General features: G+C 37.2%; 1 protein-coding gene across 1 annotated transcript; it reads left to right on the top strand.

Annotated features, from left to right (window-relative positions):
• The first annotated feature begins 308 nt into the window (after positions 1–308).
• LOC135687664 (uncharacterized) lies at positions 309–23945 on the top strand. The gene is made up of 12 exons (XM_089114574.1): positions 309–615; positions 3342–6683; positions 6853–7184; positions 7747–7915; positions 9154–9254; positions 9630–9837; positions 10078–10439; positions 11920–12026; positions 12516–12621; positions 12857–13072; positions 19522–22229; positions 23325–23945. Exons 1-11 carry the CDS (start codon positions 549–551, stop codon positions 19753–19755), a joined length of 5244 nt encoding a protein of 1747 aa, XP_088970700.1. The 5' UTR covers positions 309–548; the 3' UTR covers positions 19756–22229; positions 23325–23945.
• The last annotated feature ends 19 nt before the right edge of the window (positions 23946–23964 follow it).

The following is a 23964-nucleotide window of genomic DNA, read 5'->3' as shown; positions in this document are numbered from 1 at the left end:
AAAGCTCTTTTTGTACTGCTTATCTTTTGAGATTTTTGTAGAAAACCCCTTCAACCACATTCGTTACTCTAGAATTAATACACTTCTCTTTATTTCTATCTCTGTTACCAATTGTTTTCATTGCGGTTTCCTTGTAAACGTGAGGAGGGGCAAGAGAAGGCAAGAAATTTCGGCATTCAATATTCAGCACAATGATGAATTTTATGCACAAACAGTAAAAAATTATCTTTTGCCATTCACTTTTATTTCATGTCTCAGTTTTTATCTACCTTTACCAGCTACGAGCTGTTGTCACGGAGATTCTTAAGTTGTAATATATTTTGTGTCCAGTTCTTAATTCCTAAATAGTTCTTCTGGAAATTTTCATGCTTGACATGGCTTTTTTGTTGTTAAAAACTAAAGTGAAAAATTCTTTGAGTCAAGACCACAAATTGATGATTAATAAATCTTCCCTTTTGTTAAGGGTTACAGACCAGAGACGTTCTACCCCGATGATATGAAGACTTCCTGTCTCAGATCGGCTCGCTTTTTGCGATTTCTGAGCCACCATGAAATGGATTTTGTTTACACCATGTTGCCTTGTGATAGCTGTATTTCTAGTTCGCGCTGCAAACGGTAAGACAGTTTAAAGCTTTTGATTTTGATGTCGACCTATTTTGTTACACTTTCGTTTGTCAAGGGGTGCTCAAAGACCTTGGTATAGATGAGGCCATAACAGATTGATAACTGGCGCGTTATAATCTAAAGTTCATGCTATTGAGATGCTTCTGACCAAAATTTAGCAAAACACTTGAAAGATTAAATTGCCACTTTTGGTTACGAGGAGGCAGTTTCCAGATTGCAAAAATATCACCCCTCCATTTTAGACGAAATGCAAAATTAATCGTGCCAAGAACGGGGTGGGGGAGGAAAGAGGTGTCCCTCAAGTTCCGCCCGTGCTGCTGCCATTACGCTCTGGGGAATATTATTTCGAAAAATGAAGGCTGAAATTAAATGTCGATAACAGCATTTGTCTCCATCTATTTCGAGGTATTTTGCAGCCTTTTACCTATTAGACAGGGAATTTTGCATAAAAATCTAGCAACCTGCCTAACCTAAGTTTTTAAAGTTTAAATCATAAGAGAAAGACAACTGATCATTATAAGTCTTGGTAACATTCTGGCAATAGACCAGAAGTTGCGTTTCCGGAAGCATGAAAAATGCACGGTCAGCAAAATTTTGAATTTCAAATTTTACAATACCATCAGAAAGAGCTTGCAAAACTGAGCAGAAGATGCAAAAAGAGCAATGTGATCTGACCTATAAGCAAAAAGTTATGGCTGTTGAAAGTTTTATTGCAAAAGCCATCAGTGGACTAGGTATTAGTACCTCAGCCTGAATAAAGTCTTTGGTGAAGTTTTACATTTGATTATATCTAGCATTTCAGATTATGCCAGGAAACAAAGTTGCAGTCCTATAACTCCTATAGTTACAAAGTTTAAGTGAAAGACCCACCAGTATAGGACTGGGAACAGGTATAGTAATATAAAAATTGCTTTTTGGAATTTTTATAGCTGTTTGTGCATCCCATTTTATTCAGCACGTCAAATAATGTCAGAGAAATAGAGTCCAGTTTTATAACTTGCAAAGTTAAATTGTTGTAGTGCTATACCTAAAAGCGGACTGGGTACCAGTACCCCAGTCTAAGAACAACTTTTTAAGGTATTTTTGACGCTTGATATATATATAATCTATCTCAGCATATCGGATTGTGTACTTGTACCAAACTTCATGCTGTTATCATAACATGCACAACTTTACTGCTATGCGTCTGTACCAACCATAGTAATGAAACTTCAGAAAGAAAGTTGTTTGACAAAACGAAAAGTTTCAACAGCAATAACTTTTTGCTTGTAGGTCAGATCTTATAGGACCAGAATGTTTCTAAGACTTAAAATGATCCGTTGTCTTTTCTCTTATGATTTAAACTTTAAAAACTTAGGTTACAAACTAATGGGGACAAACTAATGAAAAATGAATTTTGTCCTCCACAGCAGTTTTATTAAAAGATTGACAATACGGACATTTTTTAATCAATCCTAGGAATAGGATTCTTCCCGTATCTACCTGTTTCAATCCTGAGGTTGTGAGCACTGAGACGTAGTTTTGCAAAGTTGGATCTTATCTTGCAAAGTTGGTAATATAAAAATGTGATCGGAGGTTCGATATGATTTTCTATAAGCAATTTGATTCTCCTTGAGAATGTTAAACTCTTCCACTGTCTGATTCAGGCGGTTTAGAAGAATACCCAAGAAAAGCTTTCCGAAAATGCTAAGCAAGGTAACCCCTCTATAGTTGTCAAGATATTTTTTGTCACCACCTTTAAAAAGCAAAACAATGACACCTAAGACCATTCTTCTGGGAAGTCACCAGAATCTAGAATTTTATTGAAAAGTTTAACAAAGAGAGTGAAATAACGGTCATTTAAATGTTTGAAGAGTTCAGCATTCAACAAATCAAGACCCGGTGCTTTGCCAGATTTGATTTTTTCAACCATATTCTTCACTTCTAATAAATCAATTTGTTCATTTAGTTTAGAATCTATAAGAGTGAATAAGTCGTTATCGGAATCATCAGCAGCCGCAAAGTGACTTGGGTTTTTAGGGGGAGAAACAGGAGTATTTTTACTAAGAAGATCATTAAAAAAGGCATAGATTTGCTCATTTGAAAAATCTATTGACGATTTACTGGAAGATGACATTGAAAGATTTTTCCAAAACTGCTTTGGACATTCATTTTTAAGCAGCCAAAGCTCTTCTTTCGCATTTGTAAGGTAGGAAGCGCGTTTTCTTTTCAAAAGAGCTTTGTGTCTCTTTTTGTCACAAGTCATCAAAACTCTTGTTTGTGTCTCTTGTCATCAAGATCAGTTCCCATATTTTCCAGAAAAGCCATGGCATTATAATTTTCGTAAGAAGTTTAATTTTCTGAATTTTCAGAATATTTTCCTTTTATCTCTATTTCCTTTTATTTCCAATTGCTCGGCAGCAAGCAATTGGTATTCGTGAAGTTTGCACATTGTGAAACTATTAGGCTGGTGATGTGGATCTGTTGCTTCGTACAATGCAAGTTCCATTAAGGACCATTGCCGTATTAGGAACGATGGCATTTTTTTATAAAAGTTGTTTATTTGTGCTGTTAGCTCCACTTAACGCAAGCTTGTGAGTTGACAGCAATATATTCTTAGTTTTCTTGCTTGTTCATTTCAAACAGTCAGCGCAATTTTTTGAACTCTTAGCAAATAGTAAAAACATTTTCGCTTATCAAAACGCATCACTAATGATTTCGGATCTATCTTTTCCTAGGCATGAGCAGCAAAAGGTTTTTCGAAATTTTATCCCGAGTGGAGTCAGAGGATGATCAAATGGAGGAGTATTCTTCGCAAGACTACGTCAGAGATTATAGAAGAGACGCCCATAGTGTAAATAAATACAGGAAGACAAGAAATAAATGTGCTTGCGACTTATCGAAACAAGAATACAAAGTCTTCGTTAAAATGAAGATATTTTATACCATTAGTATTACTGTCTTTATCGAAAAAAAGTGCCCACGTTGCGAGGGAAAAACAAAAAAAGAGAAAGTTAAGCAGTTACTCAAAGTTCCAATAGAAGTGCTGGTGCCTAAACAAAAGCCAAAAGTTGTTGTGAAAAAGGTGTATATAAAGAAACATTGCTCTCCAAAAACTGTTATTGTGAACGTTTGCGAAGAGCGAACAATCCACCCCATTACGCCTACCATAATACCAGTGAAAAACGTAACGTTCACAACTTCTGTAACAGAAAAAGTTGAAATAAATACAAAGGAGCCAGAAACAACCAAAGGGCCGGTGACTAAGGAACTAGAAACAACAAAGGGTAAAATTATAACTGTCTCAAAACTGGAAACTACAAAGCTTGCAGCAACAACAAAGGAGCCAGAAAAAACCAAAGGGCCGGTGACTAAGGAACTAGAAACAACCAAAAGGCCGGTGACTAAGGAACTAGAAACAACAAAGGGTAAAATTGTAACTGTCTCGAAAGTGGAAACTACAAAGCTTGCAGCAACAACAAAGGAGCCAGAAACAACCAAAGGGCCGGTGACTAAGGAACTAGAAACAACAACGGGTAAAATTGTAACTGTCTCAAAACTAAAAACTACACAGCTTGCAGCAACAACAAAGGAGCCAGAAACAACCAAAGGGCCGGTGACTAAGGAACTAGAAACAACCAAAGGGCCGGTGACTAAGGAACTAGAGACAACAACGGGTAAAATTGTAACTGTCTCAAAACTGGAAACTACAAAGCTTGCAGCAACAACAAAGGAGCCAGAAACAACCAAAGGGCCGGTGACTAAGGAACTAGAAACAACCAAAAGGCCGGTGACTAAGGAACTAGAAGCAACAACGGGCAAAATTGTAACTGTCTCGAAAGTGGAAACTACAAAGCTTGCAGCAACAACAAAGGAGCCAGAAACAACCAAAGGGCCGGTGACTAAGGAACTAGAAACAACCAAAGGGCCGGTGACTAAGGAACTAGAAACAACAACGGGTAAAATTGTAACTGTCTCAAAAATGGAAACTACAAAGCTTGCAGCAACAACAAAGGAGCCAGAAACAACCAAACGGCCGGTGACTAAGGAACTAGAAACAACCAAAGGGCCAGTGACTAAGGAACTAGAAACAACCAAAGGGCCGGTGACTAAGGAACTAGAAACAACAACGGGTAAAATTGTAACTGTCTCAAAACTGGAAACTACAAAGCTTGCAGCAACAACAAAGGAGCCAGAAACAACCAAAGGGCCGGTGACTAAGGAACTAGAAACAACCAAAAGGCCGGTGACTAAGGAACTAGAAGCAACAACGGGCAAAATTGTAACTGTCTCGAAAGTGGAAACTACAAAGCTTGCAGCAACAACAAAGGAGCCAGAAACAACCAAAGGGCCGGTGACTAAGGAACTAGAAACAACCAAAGGGCCGGTGACTAAGGAACTAGAAACAACAACGGGTAAAATTGTAACTGTCTCAAAAATGGAAACTACAAAGCTTGCAGCAACAACAAAGGAGCCAGAAACAACCAAACGGCCGGTGACTAAGGAACTAGAAACAACCAAAGGGCCGGTGACTAAGGAACTAGAAACAACAACGGGTAAAATTGTAACTGTCTCAAAACTGGAAACTACAAAGCTTGCAGCAACAACAAAGGAGCCAGAAACAACCAAAGGGCCGGTGACTAAGGAACTAGAAACAACCAAAAGGCCGGTGACTAAGGAACTAGAAGCAACAACGGGCAAAATTGTAACTGTCTCGAAAGTGGAAACTACAAAGCTTGCAGCAACAACAAAGGAGCCAGAAACAACCAAAGGGCCGGTGACTAAGGAACTAGAAACAACCAAAAGGCCGGTGACTAAGGAACTAGAAGGAACAACGGGCAAAATTGTAACTGTCTCAAAACTGGAAACTACAAAGCTTGCAGCAACAACAAAGGAGCCAGAAACAACCAAAGGGCCGGTGACTAAGGAACTAGAAACAACCAAAAGGCCGGTGACTAAGGAACTAGAAGCAACAACGGGCAAAATTGTAACTGTCTCGAAAGCGGAAACTACAAAGCTTGCAGCAACAACAAAGGAGCCAGAAACAACCAAAGGGCCGGTGACTGAGGAACTAGAAACAACAACGGGTAAAATTGTAACTGTCTCAAAACTGGAAACTACACAGCTTGCAGCAACAACAAAGGAGCCAGAAACAACCAAAGGGCCGGTGACTGAGGAACTAGAAACAACAACGGGTAAAATTGTAACTGTCTCAAAACTGGAAACTACACAGCTTGCAGCAACAACAAAGGAGCCAGAAACAACCGAAGGGCCGGTGACTGAGGAACTAGAAACAACAACGGGTAAAATTGTAACTGTCTCGAAAGCGGAAACTACAAAGCTTGCAGCAACAACAAAGGAGCCAGAAACAACCAAAGGGCCGGTGACTGAGGAACTAGAAACAACAACGGGTAAAATTGTAACTGTCTCAAAACTGGAAACTACAAAGCTTGCAGCAACAACAAAGGAGCCAGAAACAACCAAAGGGCCGGTGACTAAGGAACTAGAAACAACCAAAGGGCCGGTGACTAAGGAACTAGAAACAACAACGGGTAAAATTGTAACTGTCTCAAAACTGGAAACTACAAAGCTTGCAGCAACAACAAAGGAGCCAGAAACAACCAAAGGGCCGGTGACTAAGGAACTAGAAACAACCAAAAGGCCGGTGACTAAGGAACTAGAAGCAACAACGGGCAAAATTGTAACTGTCTCGAAAGTGGAAACTACAAAGCTTGCAGCAACAACAAAGGAGCCAGAAACAACCAAACGGCCGGTGACTAAGGAACTAGAAACAACCAAAGGGCCGGTGACTAAGGAACTAGAAACAACAACGGGTAAAATTGTGACTGTCTCAAAACTGGAAACTACAAAGGTTGAAGCAAGAACCAAGGAACCCGTAACTACGGAAAGGCCGGTTACAAAGTCACTTGAAATGTCCATTGGCAAAGAAACAATAAAGTTTACAAAGGCACCGGTTACAACAAAAAGGCCTGTTACAAAGGAACTAGAGACAACAACGGTTGAGTCTGTTACGAAAATTGTCACTGAAATGCCAACAGTTTTAGAAAAAGTTGAATGTCGTGAGTATTCATAAACTCATTTATTGCCAGCATGCTGATGTTAGTTTTATGTATTTGTTAACGTTATTTCTTACCTTTCTTATTGTTTGGTATGTGTCCGATCTAGCTCTTCAAGATGCTAGAATTTAAGATATTATTTGATTAGTACGAATCTCGTTTCTCATTTCAGCCTCGTACTGCAACGTATGTCTCCCTCAACACTCATCGTCAGCTTGTGCGTCACACAGAGGCAATGTTTTGGCTACCATTAAGATGTTTTTCCAACCATTGGTTGAATCAAGGCTGTTGGTTACAACTTTGAACCAGTCAGTCACAACAACTCTAGAATTTTTCAAGTTATTCAGATTTTCTTCACATTACGTCACCTTATATATGTCTCTATTTAGAAAGACACTTACTCAAAAATGGCTACCAGAGGTAATTCATGATTTGCAGGGAAACGAATTGGAATCATTCAAAGATTATTTTGCCCTAGCAGAGTTTCTAGAGAAGAAAATGAAGGTATGGTGAAATCTAATCTTTATGAACTCACATTGATGAAATGAGAAATGAGCTATGTTTTATATAAATTTTATTGAAGTCATTTCGGTATTTCAATATAAGAGAATATATTTTATTTGAAAATTTATTTATATTAAATATTTCCCACTGAATTTTGCACTTTATTTGATTTACTGCAAACGTCTCATAGATTCTATTTTGTGTAGCCCCATTCCAGATCTTTGGTTGCTGTCAAATAGGAAGTTTAGTTAGGGACATTAGTAGCTTTGATAGTTAGTGCACTGAGGTGATGCAGCTTATCGGGTACGTGACAAAGTAAAAATGGGATCAATACAGCCACCATGCATTGATTTATTCGTGACATTTAACTGTTACGTCTCTTTTTCATGTTTTTCATGTCAAGTCTAAGTACTTCTTTGAACAGGTTACTGCTGCTTTCTTGCAAGAAAAAGCTTGCCCAAGAGATAGTTTCCCATAAATGTACGATAGTTGCTCTTGAAAAAATCTGAGGTTGTTTGGTTGTTGAGTGATTATCTTTCCTTCTTTTGCTTTCCTCTTCCAGTTACAAATCGGAGTTCCCATTTTGCAAAATTATGTGAAGCTTCCTAGGAGGAGTTATCAACAGTTAACTGAAGTATCTGCACGAGAAATATGTGTGGATGACAAGTACTTTGTTCACGAAAGGTTGGTTGGAGTGAACCCTTTATCGATCAGCAGAGTGACCATCGAAGGTAACGTGCAGCTGTATCTTATTTTTAATGTTGGTTATTAGTAAGACAATATAGTAAGACAATATAGTTGGACAATATAGTAAGACAATATAGTAAGACAATATAGTTGGACAATATAGTAAGACAATATAGTAAGACAATATAGTAAGACAATATAGTAAGACAATATAGTAAGACAATATAGTAAGACAATATAGTAAGACAATATAGTAAGACAATATAGTAAGACAATATAGTAAGACAATATAGTAAGACAATATAGTAAGACAATATAGTAAGACAATATAGTAAGACAATATGTTGTATCAGCCTTCTACACGTGTCAATAGGCTTCTCTTCGAGGTGATTTCTTGATGACGTCTTACTTATTTCACAAAGTGTGATTATGTTTCTCCGATTAGCATGGGGGATTGAATCGATGAGTTTTACTACGACGTCCTAGCTTGTAGAGGAATCCGAGAGTTATATAAACGCGCAATTGCCAGCATGATTAGTTGGCTGTATAGCCAATTGCCGGCCTAGATGAAAAAATGCTTGAAATACCAAATAGCTGTTATACCTTCATGGCTACCCACTGCCCTAGAAGACTTTGGCCTACCTACACTGACAATTCAAATAACAGATAGTCGATCAAAGCAAATACCTTAAAAGGATATACAAATTTCTGCTTGATAAAAACTGCTATCAGCATGTGGATATATTGAAAATGGCATATGTAGCCAATCTAATTTTCTAGAATTCTTCTCATGGAAACAGAGTACATGGAGTACTGCCTACCTGAGAAAAGTCATGATTGAGTTATGAGGATGATTAGATAAGAAGTAAAATGTGACAACTAGTTTTTAAGGATTATTAACAGCGAATCAGAAAGAAAAGCTGAAAGAACAGTTACTTTATTTCTTGTGAGGGGAACGAACTTGTGAGGGAGACATGGGCAGCTACCTACATGCCCTATCAAACTGTAGTCTGGCACGGGTATTGCAAAGAAGCGCTGTTCTTGCACTGTTTTGTGTGAAAATGGTCCGCAACTTATCAATCAGTCAGAACCCTTGCTATCGAAAGAGATATCAAATGGTTAGCCACCAAGTGTCGCAAAATAATTTTGGACTTTTCATCAGTGTATTTTATGGCATTTTAGCGGCTTTACGTTTGTCTTTCCTTTATAAAACTTTCTGTTAAGCACTGCATTTACATGTCTTGAAGTACTCGTTGATAAGAAATGTTTTTGCTTCAAACAGACAATACTGGAACATCTTTCCACAGTCTCTATCGAAAACTGAACCATAATTTCAGATGGGAGAAATTGATATCGAGGCTGACAGGAAAAAGCCTTATTAAGGTAAGCTGATAAGTGAGAAACGCACATAGGTACCATCAATCAGAGGCTACTTTAGGCTACTGAATTGTGCGCAGTTGCCTGATTACGTAATGCAATTTAAGGCTAAGAACTGATACAAAATACTTTAAAAGATTAAACAAGAATTAATTCACTCATTGCTGTAGATTTAATCAAATAAATATTGCTGGAGTTGCAGCAATTATGATTGGAAACGTCGTGTTTAGAGCAACATTTTTTTTTTACTTATTTAAGATATTTTTTGTGGATAAATCTTAGTGAATCATGTAAGCGAGACTTTTATTAAATTACAATTTTCAATCACTTTCAGCTTAATTCTATAATTCTTTGATCCATGTCAGTTTTTTTTTCTTACAGTCGATTTCGTCGCATCTAGTATACGTGTTGCAGTATCCTTTTTTAAAAGGACTTGGATCTCCCAAACAGTCTGTCAAGAGTGAAATTCAGGAAAATTCACAGCTTTTAAAGCTTACGAGCCCCATTGCAGTTTTAGTATCAACATACAACCGAGAAGAGAGGCGATATGAATTAGAAATTGTTGCAATACAGATCAATTCAAATAAACGTGGGTGCATTCTTTTGGTTTAGTCATCCAAGCCAATTTTCTCAGTTTTTGTAAACTGAAAGACAATTTCCATACCGTCTTGTCTTAAATTACGTTTTACATTTTGTTGTATGAGATACTCTTTGAGCTGGGAAGACTGCCCGTTTTACTTCCTTCCCTTCAAAATCTTTTAGCAACATGCCTATTTATTGAACGTTGTTGAGTATTTCCGAGCGTCAACTCGTAGCTTGCTCTTTACAGGCTCAAGGGTGTACACTCCAAGAGATGGTTTGTTCTGGGATGCTGCGAAGGCAAGATTGCAAGCTGCTGACTTGTTCTTCAGCCTGTTCCACCGCAGCTTTGTGCAGACCAACCTGCGAATGATGCCGTTTTGCATCTCCCTGAATCGACATGTGTCAGAAATCCACCCGTTCCATCAGGTGATGAAGTTCCATTGTCGTGGGACTATACCCATCACCATGAAGAGAATCGACGAAATGTTTGCAAACAACCCTCTGCTAGATAATCTGTTTCCTGTAGGAGTAGAAGGCATTCTTAAAATGATGGCCCGTGGCCTAAAAGAAGCTCGATGGAATGACATGGATCTTGACAATGATATTGAGGTAAAATAACTCTCAACAATTTCTATTTTCATGAATAATTTTCTCCCTGGTGATGAAATGGGGGAAAGCTTGGAGTTAAAATTTTGAAAGTGATGAAAAGGGGTGCCGTTCCAAAAAGTTAGAAAGGAGGGACTGTGCTGTAGGCAAATTCAACCGACCACACCCATGAGCACACCCTTACAACACCCTTACCATACTCAATATTCTTGCATTTGTGTTAAAGACTCTACGTTGTGTGTAGAAATCATTCAAACTACACGATAACACGAAATGACTGATAAGAAGTTGCTCATTCATGAGGAATGTGAAGTATGATAAAGGGTTGCCAACACAGATTTCGTCCAACCAAAGCAAAAGTTACTGAGGCAACCTACTATGATATCTATCTCATTGAGTCTGAAATTTCAACGTTTACATGTTCAGTTTCCTTTTTGTTTGTGATGTTAGACATCAGTGTGGCACACTTGACTTCCTGACCTTTGAATAATTGTTGGTCACATTCTTAATTTCAGTGTTTCAATAGTAGTCTAGAGTCACCCTTGATAGTCAATCTTCAATAAACGACCGAAATATTTGTCTTATCTTCTGGTTTACCACCCTGATAAGATATCTTGACTTGGAAATAACTGAAACGCGATACAGGCCGTTCTGTTCCAACTTAAAGCAGCATTTATTTGAAAGAGCAAACAACTAATTTGACTAAGAACATTATTTGTTTTTATAATTATGTAACTGTTCTTAACATTTGAACTTGTAATTTAACTTTGCTTTTAATTTTAAGAGTTGAAGAGCCACACTTGTGGTGGATATGCTTGATTGTACCATTATTATTATTACTATCATTATTATTATTATTACAGGCCTATTGTTTTGCGTGAAGTTGCATCGAAAATGGATTAAAACATTGTCAACCTCAGACTCAACTCTAATTTTTGTCATGTTTTTGACTTCACTTAAAACTTTTACAAAACTTCAAGCGTGCGTGCAAAGTTAAAGCTGCGCAAAATTATTGTGGCTGCTTGTGGGATTTCAGAAGTAAAAAATCTCCGAACCCAATGTATAATAAAGAATTGTGAATTTTTATTCGGACTTAGAAGATAATTCACGTTAATTAAGAAGAAATAATTTTTTGAGAGCCATGTCACCAAACATTCACATCGATTCTGTCATCTTAAAAATGCATAATGATTCCACAGCATGACTGACATTCAACATATTTTTAATCCTGTAAATATTTCAGCTTTTATCCATGTAAATTTTTAATTTTTACGTGTGTAAGCTTTACTTTGTAACATACAGGTCTTTGGTTGATAACAGTAATTTACTTATTGAACAAATTAACCTCTTTCACATATTTTATTACTCGCATATCTGTTGATACGTACCTCTTTCACGCATTTGTTTAATCGAACGCTGTTATAATGCCTATTATGATTATTTTAATTGTTTGCAAATTATAAATGATTTAGCAATATTGCAGAATCGTGGAATGGATGACATCAAGAAAGTCCCATATTACCCCTATCGTGATGATGGCAAAGTTTTGAACGCTGTATTGAAAAAGTTTGCAAAAGAATTCGTGTCTCTGTATGTATGAGAAATTTATTAAAGCTCCCTTTTTCCAGCATAATTATACTATATACTATAAACAATTAAATATCCGAAACTTCCTTTGAAAATGGACTATCACACCTCAAAACCTTGTCTTTGCCCTATTTGTTCCAGAAAGTGACGATTAAGAGCCATTTTGCTTGTGAAGGAGAGATCCCTTAAAGTGCGTAGCATATTTTGATGCCTAAGAGGTCCACCAAACGCATTCTTCACGACCTCCAAATAGTCGTATAATGTGAATCATTTGAAGGAAGCTAGGAAAGTTGGGTTCATTTGTGAGTTGTGCATGCAAAGCATTTACGATTTTCATTTTGTGTTAATGTTAATTTTCCTCAAAGTTGAATCTTTGTTGTCGCTTATTTCACAAAAATTCACCAGGGTTGGTATACACCTCCCTTCCCTTCATTGTGTATTTTCAATTCGAAAGCCCATCTTTATGATGTTATATCGTTTTTTGTTTTCAAGATACTACGAAAATGATGACGATGTCAAAGATGACTTTGAAATGCAGAATTTCATCAATGAACTGTCAAGTAATGGCAAGATACCTCCAAATGATGGCCTAGGCATGGTTAGTCATTCTGCAATCTTTCTTTGTTATCTAGCGCAGTCAGAAATTGATGGCGTTCTCTTTGTTTATCACCAAAATGTTTTATACATCTTAAAAAAAAATACGAAATTAATAACATGAGATACAGCTTCTTTTAAACAAGAGCCTTTATGCAGAAATCTTTATATACTTCCAAGTATTACTTTACCTTTATTCCTGGCCAATGACTGCAAAATTTTTTCCGCTTCTGCTCAAGGTGAAAGGGCTACCTGGAACGTTCACTTCGAGGGAGCAGCTTGAGAAGCTCGTATCTGAAACTCTCTGGGTAATTGTTCAAAACGGAGCATTGAAAAACGCAATTGGTGATTATGGATCATTGGCACCCGTTTATCCTTCAAAGCTGTATGCCAGTGTTCGAGCTTTACGCGAACGCAAATATATTCACATGATAGCTGGTCCTCGAGCAGCTTACGTGAGTGGAATTTCCTTTTAATCAAGATATCTAGGCCATAAAGGGCAAGTTTTAAATGTAGAAATTTCTAATGTTTCGAGAGGGAGAGGGAGATGCTACCGAGAACGGTCAAAGGTTGTTTATCAAGGCGTTGCGCAGGCATTATAAATTTGTTCTCATGTAATTTTGTTAAAGACGAACATAATAAAACGAAGTAATTATAACCATTTTCAAGATAATACAAATCACGTGACAGGTAAGTTGGTTAACAGTTAAACGCAAGTTGTGCCCTTGGTATATTTTTGTATTTTAAGACCATTGACACAAGTTAGGTTCTTTTTCTGAGAATATCCGTATTTTCTGACTAAAGGGTACTAAGCAGCAGCCAGGAAAAGGGACCTAATTGGCTGGATTATTTTTTGTTTCAAGGAATTTCTTTTCAAATAATCAACATAGGTTTTTCTTGAAACGAAAATTGCTAGGTTATGCGAGGCTTTTTCTGTAATAAGAATTAGTACTTAATATGAGAATGGTATTTCTACTCTGCTTAGCTTTGATTAGAGGCGTAGATGAGTTGTGGAAAAAGCTTCGAATTTGCATTTTCATTTAAAAGTAACTTTGAAGGTCAAAGACAAGAAATAAAAAGCCTATTTCACCAGTTAATCAAACTGAGACCATTTGCTTCGACTCCAATCAACTGGTTGTGAATGTGGTTTGCAAATCATCCTTAGAGGAGAGTGTGGTTTGCAAATCATCTTTACAGGAGAATGTGGTTTGCAAATCGACCTCGGTCATCTTTGGGATTGTTTGGAATGTTGTTTACAACCCAAAAATACTGAGTTGGAAGAGACTCCCCATAGTCTACTGATTTCTTTAGTATAAAACGTCAAATTTGGCTGAAAGTTAGATTTTGCAGTTTTATACTCTGCCCTTTTGGCTTCCCTCTTGTTGACGCAATGCGTGCGCAAAGCGCTTTTTCAGCGCTGTGTCATGATGTGTCAGAGTTTCTTAAATCCGACTTTGACGCTTCAGAACAATAGCCGACTGCGTAAAAATGGTTGGGAAGATATTAGCTAGGAATTGTGATCCAAGGAGTTTGGAAAAATCCGTGCTTATGCGATTCAAAGAGGGAGGAATATTTAGACGAGTTGGTGTGTTTGGTGTGAAGACTGTAAACACTCATACAGCAACTATAAACAGTCTGGAGAGGGTAATATTAAGTGAATTACGTTAAGGATATATTATGATAAGGAAATATTATGACTGGGTTTTCATTCGACCATTAGCTCTATAGTCCTCTGAAGCCTTTGAGGCTTCCTATAAAAAGCAGCTTGCAGATTGAGTTTGGAATACCAGAACAAGCAGAGTATATTCAAATTCAAATTTCTTTTCATTAAGCAACATTCTTACAGCGTGTTTATTAAAAATATATTAACTTATTGTCTTAAACAGTCTGAATTTCAAAAAATTATAAGCAACAGTAACAGAACAAAATTACAAGAAAGAATAGAAAAATTACACAAAAGTGGAAAAGAAGGGGGACACGACAGCTTCTAATTTAGAGTGAATTTTATGAGGAGTAATGAAATTGAGTCAGAATTCATTAACATGGAGTGGAGCAAAGTGGTCGGTTGTATTTATACTAATATTGGTAAAGTAACAAGTTGAAAAGAAATTTACTGAATAAATTTTTGCTTGGTTTGGAGCGAATTTCTTCTGGTATTTGGTTTCAGAATTTGATATCAATTAAGGTAACAAATTTTTATCTTTGTCACCAACCAGATGGTGAGAACAGACTGTCGTGACGCGTCTTGTTATTCGAAGTTACACATTGGGGTGCAAAGAATCGTGACGTGTCTAGCGTGAGGGTAACAGCAGCTATCTTGGAGTCATAATGTCAAAAATTGCTTTGAAAACAAAAATTTTGAAACATCTGACGCTCTTCAGAGTATAAACGGCTAGAATATAGATCGAAAACTCTAAGCTAGGAAGTTTATATATCAAGTATTTTATCGTACTAGGCCAATCAGAAATGCGGGCACATGACTTAACTAGTGTTTGCGAACATGGCCGGCTTACTGCAAAGTTCATGTTTGAAAAAGCAATGGCATCTTTTATGTCCACTCTCTTTGCAAAATATTGACCAGACTTTGAAGCAGAGGCTGTTGATCAAAGAAAATACACATCTTTTTAGAAGACACGATAGAGCACTTGCTAGTTCTTGTATAACACAGCAAGAAGGATAGGGAGGGTAGACAATGCTGTGCTTTTTACTGCTCAGGGCAAAAGAAGACAGGTTTGAGACATTGCAGAGTGGGAAACCAGCGAGGGGGCAAAAAACGATGATATTGACGCCAAAAGCATTTTCCTACCAATAAACAGAGTCTATAATTTAGAATTTCATTCCTTTACTTCATACAGAAACTTTTCTTGAGAATCACATTAATAATTTCTACTAACCTGAGCAATGCAAAGCTAAATTTAGGTATGCAAACAGTTTGCTTCTGTCGAAGCAGCTCAGAAAGGTTCATAAATGAACAGTACAGGTTGCAAACGACACCGTTATAGTAGAAGTTTAATTCTGTTGTTTAGAGGTCAGTGATGCAAACTTTTTCATCGTTACACTATTTTTAATCCAAAGTGCAACACTTAATCTAATTTTTCAAAATGAAATCATCATAGTTGGACTTCTATCTTTTTAACAATATTTTGCAAAATTCGTTATTGATTCAAGCTTTCGCAACTAGAACTGTTGCCAGGGCCTAATATAACGATATTTTATCTTGCCAAACCCATTCTACAAGTTACACAGCCTTTGCTTATGAACTTCAAATATGTCCTTTACAGAATTAAAACTGAAATGACCAAATGGAAAACTCTCTTTATTTAGAAAGGTTCTGAAATAGTTTACATTGACCAAAAAGTGGCTCCAAACCGATTTTATCAGATTTTCAAGAGAATCATTATCAATTCAGTTAAGAAAATGTGCTTCATTGTAGATGGAATCTCTGTTTCATTGCCTAGTTACATTTTACTGGAAATGACCATCAAATTTTTGCGGATAAACTCTCTTTTGATTTAAATCACAATCGGATACGCCTAATAGAAAAATTTGCTATTTGTACTTATATCGAGTATTATACTAATATTTAAGAAGCATAACGCTACTTTTTGCTTGGGAAAATGGTAAAAAACTGCAACTAAAACGTTTTAGAAAGCGTAACAGCGTTATGACGCGTTACCCCTCCCCTACACCGCTGAATAGGAGTGGACCAAGACATGAAACCTGTGGCACTCCGTATTCAATTTTCTTTTTGAAGAGTTTTTTGGCGGTACATAACTTGAAAATGGCTTTGAAATAAGCAAAGATTTCACAACATATTAACTAAAAGCTTTTTCGTCTTACACTCCTCAGAGCATAAAACGTCAGAATCAGGGTCCGAAAGAACACGATGAAAAATATATACCCAGTTGTGGATCGAAATAGGCCAATCAGAAAAACGCAAGCACAAGACCGGTATAGTTAGTGGGAACCGAGAAGATTGTAGATTTGTAATAATCGGTTTGAATGCGATTGGAAATTGATGTCCTTTCTAAGATTAGCAGAAGACTGCTTAGATACGATGTCACAGAAAACAGAAGGTCACAGAATCAGGAAGGGGAACGAAATGTCGGAAACAAGCTTTAATTGTCTAAATACATAACGAGATCTCGTCGCCAACTGTAAACAAATCATTCGTTTTATATTATTACCATTATAATGAAAAGTCTACAGAAAACACTTTTCATGCCAGCATGCTTTAATCATATTGATAGAGGAGTGAAAAACTAGCCTTAAAGATAAGAAACACACTGCAGCTATACTCTTTTGAATTTATGCAGAGTCTTTGTCAGCTCCCTCACAAATCTATTAATTGCAAAATCTAGCTGCTTATGGAGTTGGTATAAATTCACCCAAACAGCTACAGAGCTATCTTGCTGACAGAAAACGAATGTTTAAAGTCAGTGGATAATTTAGTTTATGGAGACAATTTAATCAAGGAGTACCTCAGGGTTCAATACTGGGACCATTCCTTTCGACCTCTTTATAAATGACATATTTCTCTTCATACAGGAGGGCTCCTTGTGTAACTTTGCAGACGATGATACGATTTCAATATCGGCTGTAAAAGCTGACGAACTTCATAAATTAGTACCGCATAACACCAACAAATGCATTGACTGTCTTAATTAAAATCAAATGCAGCCATACAGCTAAACGTCTGCAAAAAGCTGCCATACAGCCAGGGGTGGCGCTAGAGACAAACCTTCGAGGTGCCGAAGTTTATATTCTCCGTAACTGCCGACGCTGGATGTGTCAAATTGCCGACAGAAAAAAAATTCAATTTGCCCCATTTAGTAGGCAGGGCCGTCGCGAGGCAAGCCTCGTTGGGGGGGGGGGGGGGGCTGTGTAATGCAAATTTACCTGATTAAAAAATTATTGCCTGAAACTTTTTAGCTGGTGTCACAAACCTCTGCAATACATTTTGTCAATCTAACTCTGTATGATAATGACCGACTTTTCTAATAGTCTTGTCAAATCTCTATATCCGGACGGGCAAAATATATAGTTACTACCTGAGGCGGCACCATGGTTGCCGCCGAAGGGGCAGGAAATTTTCGAATTGTGATGCTTCTAGTTCCCTGGAAAATGCACTCTTTTAGGCAGATTTTACTAAAGCAATCCTCCTAATCCTATTAAAAATTATTGTCTTTTTGCAAAACTTTTTACAGCAGATAAAATCAACAATTTTGCCGTGGTCTCGAAAAATACCAGGTTGTCAGTTACTTTTAAATTTAGATCCCTCTCTCCATCTTAGCATGCCTTATGAATGTTAAGAAGAATCTGGAGCTCATAGTGAATTGCAGTTGATGCTTCTACTGAGAAACTTTAGGAGAAATGGACACGAGGCACAAATTGCCCCCTCCCCGTCCCCACTTTCCAACCTGTGTCGGAGTCCACGAGATTTTCTCGGCAATTTGTGCCTTGTAAGAAACTTAATGCGCAAATATTGCCTATTGTTGAATATTTCTTCCTATCTATGTTGGAAGAAATTAATCGATGGTTTTCTCTAAACCATTTGTTTGTCGCAAGCTATGCGGTGAACAATGCTATTGAAAAATAGTTGATGAAATAGGACAAGAAGTGCTTTTTGAAAAATTTATTACGCAAAATGTGCTCATGATCGAAATGTTTTCATTGGCAATAATAATGTCTTGAAACGAAAAGAGAATCCCTTAAGAAGAAAATTCATTAAAGACTTTATTTATAACCGAGAGGAGCACGATGGTATTGTGGGTCATGCGAAGGAGCACCATGAAATTAAGTCACAGCTTTCACGGAAGCGACAGGATATAATGACACTATGATAGTAAAACTGCCGAAGAAAAGCCATTAAGAAAACCATAAACCAGCCAGTGCAGTTTTCTCCTCGATTATTTATGTCATTCAAACAACATGTAAACCGGGTGACATCCATCAAGTGCCGACGGTATAGAGAAAGCAAAAATTGATTGCCTGCCGACGGGGGGGCTAACAAAAATTTAGGGGGGCTAAAGCCCCCCCTTGCCCCCCCATGCCGCCACTCCTGCATACAGCTAAACGCAATCAAAAAACCGTCAATTACTGCCCCTCATCTGGGTATACTGCATTAATGCAAGCCAAAAGAGGCTCTAGAAAATAAACGAGAGGGCCCTACGATTAGCCCTCTCAGATTTCATTTCATCGTGTTCTCAACTTCTAGTCGACACTGAATCTGCTACATTTCATATTCACTCTATTAGGCTGCCACTAGAAGTTTGCGCAACTTGAATCCAGTTTTTATGAAAGACTACTTTCTCTAAAAGCCCAATAATTATAATTTTCGAAGAATTGGAATCTGTTCTTAAAATTAAAACTATAAGTTTTTGTATAAAATATATAGGGTTTTTGAGTCCAAAGATTTGAAATTCTCTTCCAAATGAAATAAAATCATCAAAAAGTGCAAATCAATTCAAATTTCTTATTAAAGGTTGGTATATCGAAAATCAATGCGCCTGTAACGCTTGCAGTCTATGACTTCCATAATGCAATCTCTAAAATTGCTTCATGTTAGTGTTTATCAGTGTTCACATTATTGTTAAACTAACAGTAAGAAAGGTATCATTATTCAAGGCTGTATCACATTACCCTTATTAACAGTACCGCAAATATTCTAGCGAGGAAATAAAAGATAGTAGCGACGAAGCGGAGGAGCTTTTATCTTGGAAAAAGGAAAAATCATTGTCTTAGATAGATGCTCCTTCTCTTCTCCACTATTGATCTTCTATCCCTTTGCTCGAAATTGGTTGCTATGGTACCAAGGATAGCATCAAGTATTCGAAAGGATAAACAGAAAATATTGCTAAGATGCGTGTCTAAGATGCGTGACTATTTCTTATTGAATTTGCAGGAGCAAGCGGCCTACTCTTACGCGATCGGAGCGTTTCACTACGATGTGCTGTTTGATTACAGTTCTGAACTGAAAGACGACAGTCTTCGCGATCTGGTGCGCAAGACACACGATCACCTGATGTGTGACGTCAAACGGCAGCTTGAAGCACGAAACGCAAAGCGAAGAAGGCGTGGTCAGCTGACCAACCCCTACATGGTTCCTGGGTGGATAACTAACAGTGTTAGCACTTAATGAACAATTTTTCTGTCTTAATGTTTTTACCTTTAAATTAAAAATATGTATTCAAATAAATAAGGACAATTATTCTTGGTTTAGCTATAATTGCATGCGACAGCAAACATTCTCAAACATTGTCTCAATCTTGACAATGTTTGAGAATTTAGTGCAACGTCAGCAAAATTTCCATTGTCTTTTGAGAACAGGATCCCTATGGCAACCGTGATTTTAGTGATCATCGCATTTTGATTTATAATTTTTTCTTGTGTCATACACTTCGCCGCGAAATGTAAGTGGCTGCCTCTATGGGTTCAATGCGAGTGACTCACACACCTAAGCGACTCCTGAGGTATGACATTTTAAGCCAATGAATCGTACATCACTGATTAGGAAGGCAGTGAAGCCTATCGATTTCCGCATTACACGGCAAGAAGTGACTCAGTGTATGGCATTCTATTGCATCTTGCTTTTGGGCTGGTTATTTCGTGCGTGTTTTTTGATGTAAGGATTGACAGACTGATAAGAAAAGGCAGTCTTTTAATAGGGTTGGAAGTAAAACCGATGCCTCCAGTATTTCTACGGATATAAGTGGTGATGGATCAATTTTACTGCACCGGTTTGTTTACACTTAGGCCTATCCATACCATTTTAGGTTCTTCAATATTGTCGCTTTCTGTAAAATTTATAAATTTTTCCTTAAATCTTATTCCTTTGGTACTTGCTAGATTCCTTCTAGTTTCATGACCGATGACTTGCAGGGTGATCACTTGATACACCTCGTCAAAAATATCTGCTTCAAATATTTGACTGTTTGTTTGCGAAGATCTACCAAGAAAAGATTAAAAAACAAGTCAAAAAAAGAACAAACCAAATACTCGCCATCAGATCAATAAACTCATTTTGTTTAAAAATGTTTAGGGACTGCAAAAAAGACTGTAGATCCTCCAAAAACAACGATCGGTACCATCACTATTAATGCCAAGAATTATGCATTACCTTCCCATTTTCCTTGAAATTCAATTATTCACGTTCGTAGGTGTTTCATATTTTACAGTTTAATCACTTATAACTTAATTTTCGCCTGAACTCTTTGCTTAATTTCGCACGTTTCATAAAATTGTTTGTACAGCACCTCTCCGTTCTTGCCGTACAAATGATATTTCTCCCGGCTTCACTTCCTGTGGTCAAAGCTGTCTCGAGTTGACTGACGCGATTGCGATGGTCTGGCCCAGGTAAAATTGTGAATAGATGCAGAACTTTTAGTTTATGAAGTAGCAACTATCTCTTGAGGTGAAAAATAGAAAATAGCTAGGCCCATTTGTCATGGTTTTATTGTCATTTCTTTATTTGATATCTAGGTATTCGCTGTACACTTTGAAAAACTTCCTGAACCTAGTCTTCTGATTGTGCATGTGGCGAATAAATTTATTCATATGGCGAACCTAACCTTCTGTATAAAGCATGAGAATTTTGAAAGCTTCTGGAATCTATTACAGGCAAAAATTCCTAAAATCCTCAAAATATATTTTGTCTCTACACCTGGAGTTTGGCAGCTTTGATAGAAATCTATTCGTAATGATGGCAAAAACGGGAGCTCATTTGATGTTGCTAATACTTTTTCACTATAAGTTGTGTTACTAAGCTGTTTTGTTCTGTTATTGTTGATATCCTGGTGATAATCAAGTACTTCTTGCGTTTGTCTTTGTTTATTTCTGTGTACCGCCATCATACAACTTAACTTTGGCATTTTGCCTTTCCTCAAGCGCATGCATTTCATAACGTATCGTTACTTCTAGTGTACTTTGATATTTTGAGGAAGTTGACATGTAGTCGGATTTAAGATTCTACAGCGATCACAAATAGTGTTTTTGAAATGTGATCTTGTAGCACTTAGAGAACATATTATACTTTAAATATTTCTGAAATCAGTTTTTCGTTCTCGAAAGTGTTCCCGTTATTGTTTGCTGGAGCGATAAACTCAAATAGGCGATTTACCCGCTGGCGTAATTTAGGCCGCGCGCACAATGCATTCTGGGAATGGTAGCATAAAGTGACCTTTTCCTCGTTGTATTTTGGTTGTTTTGATGGTGAAAGGTTGTTGAATTCTGACCATACTTACTTTGAAATTTATTGCCTTTTACACTACACGAGATGGATTTACATGACAAAACTCTGAGAAGAATGTGGCTACGCAAGATCTCTAGAAAGAACATGAACGCAGAGTTTGTTTTGCTCACTTTGTTGATGGCAAGAGGACTTATATGAATAACCCTGATTGGGCCTAAAAGTCATGTCTAACATTCTTCATCCGGAAAGAGAAGACAAGCCTTTTTTGAGATGAACACTATTTTTGACAATGCAGAGATTGAGAATGTTGAGCAGTCACATGACGAAGAGATGCAGGACGAATCATAGCAATGTGAAACCAAAGTCTAATTTTTATGCAAGAAAAGGAAGAATCCCTTGAACAGAGAATTCATGACGTGAAGGTATCAATCGCTACATATTTCTAAACAAAACATAAAATCTTTAGAAAACAGCAAGTGCAGCTGTAAATTGTGTAAAACGTTCATTGCAAATTTAGCCTTTTTATAAATAATGGCTTTCATGTTCATTGTAAATAGTTGGCTTGATGCCAGATCTCGCTGCCAACTGTAAATGAGTTTTTAAAAAAATCGTTACAATTTAAAATGCAAAATAAAATTCAGCGAACCCCGGTTAGAACGTACCTTAAGCGACTGGCGGATTAAGTACTCTAAATCCGAAGTACGTTGTAACAGGGGTAAGTAAAAATTGACTGAAACCAAGTTGTAAACAATGTTAATTTTTTAAAACCACACTTTCAGCTTAATTTGTATAGGCTACATAGATAGAAGAAGTCTGTATAGAAAAGTCTTCTAATTTGATGGATTAGAGGTGTAGAACATACGTTATCAAGATCCCATCTAACCGAACATTGTATTTTAAATGAAAAGATTAAAACGAAATCTAAAGCTCATCTAAAGTTACATCTAACAATACAACAAGAACGAATTTCAAGGCTAAACAACGGAATAGCTAGAAACAATTCGTGCAAATCATAAACCTTTGCTTTCGCGAAAAATATGCCTCTCTCGCCTATCATAACGTTGGCCTACACAAATAGCTTCTGTACGTAATATTCGTTTAGAGCCTACAACCTTTCTGTTTATGTCAATAGGCTATCTTATCTATTACGCCCATGTGTGTGCTTCCGTTATTACCTTATATGGCATAATGACCTTGGCCTATGACCTATCACATGTATGTGTTGCTTTCTTTACGAGGCTAATCTGTCACTTTTTGCACTAATCACTTGCTAATATTCTTCTAATTTTACGCGAGGACTTATACCTTAACTTAAACTTCACAACAAGCTCTTCAGCCGGTATTCTTAAAAGGTTATGATGATCTCCGCAAGATATGCCACGATACGGATAAAATCTCAATTGATTCTGTTACCAGTAACCTCACAAGCACCCGGGCAAATGCTTTAAACAGGTCTGGGGTTTGTTTCAGAAGCAATTGTACCATTCGTTGAGGTTTTGTTTTTTTTCATTTTGCAGAAATAAAAAGAGGTGTTAGACAAGGAACCACGTTAAGTTCTGATTCGTTCAACTTCTACACTGCAAACCTTCTCAGAGTGATCAAAGAAACTTGATGAGCATAGTTGGGAGTCATAACACCGATAATGTACTCTTTGCTGATGATACTGCTTCATTTGCTACACCGGATAAAACAGCTCCAAGTTTATTGATACAGTATGGGGCTCGTCAATCAAATGTAAGAAAACAGAATGTGTTATTAGCAAGACGAAAATAATACCAAAATTTCCAGTCAAAGAATGAGAGATGGTGATGATTCACTCAAGTATCTAGGATGTTTGATAACAGAGGAAGTGAAGTACGGCACTGCGATTAGAAGTGAACTGGGATAGCAAAGGAAGCATTTGAGAAACGTTGTGCAAAATTAAAAGATAGGAAGTTTTCAATGGAAACCAAGCTTAGAGTACGTAAACTGTTGTGTTTTATCAATCATCGCATATAGTCATGAAGCGTGGACTTTCTCAAAAGAAATGGAGACGAGACAAAAAGCAGTAAAGATGTAGATTCTGGGAAGAATGTTGCGAATATCATTGAGAATATTATTGTTGAGAATAACAAAGGAAAAAGTGCTTGGAAGGTTTTTACAGCTCGAGTTTTTAAC

The sequence above is a fragment of the Rhopilema esculentum genome, chromosome 20 (assembly GCF_057945365.1).
Source record: "Rhopilema esculentum isolate cy_ngs chromosome 20, ASM5794536v1, whole genome shotgun sequence".
NCBI classification, from domain to species: Eukaryota; Metazoa; Cnidaria; class Scyphozoa; order Rhizostomeae; family Rhizostomatidae; genus Rhopilema; species Rhopilema esculentum.
Note: the sequence above shows the minus strand (reverse complement) of the source record. Positions and strands in the feature narration are given on the sequence as shown.

Coding starts and splice junctions, on each gene's coding strand:
- LOC135687664 (XM_089114574.1), top strand. CDS start 549: ATGAAATGGATTTTGTTTACACCATGTTGCCTTGTGATAGCTGTATTT. Junction 9,838..10,077: donor ACAGATCAATTCAAATAAAC/GTGGGTGCATTC, acceptor TGCTCTTTACAG/GCTCAAGGGTGTACACTCCA. Junction 13,073..19,521: donor CTGGTCCTCGAGCAGCTTAC/GTGAGTGGAATT, acceptor TTGAATTTGCAG/GAGCAAGCGGCCTACTCTTA.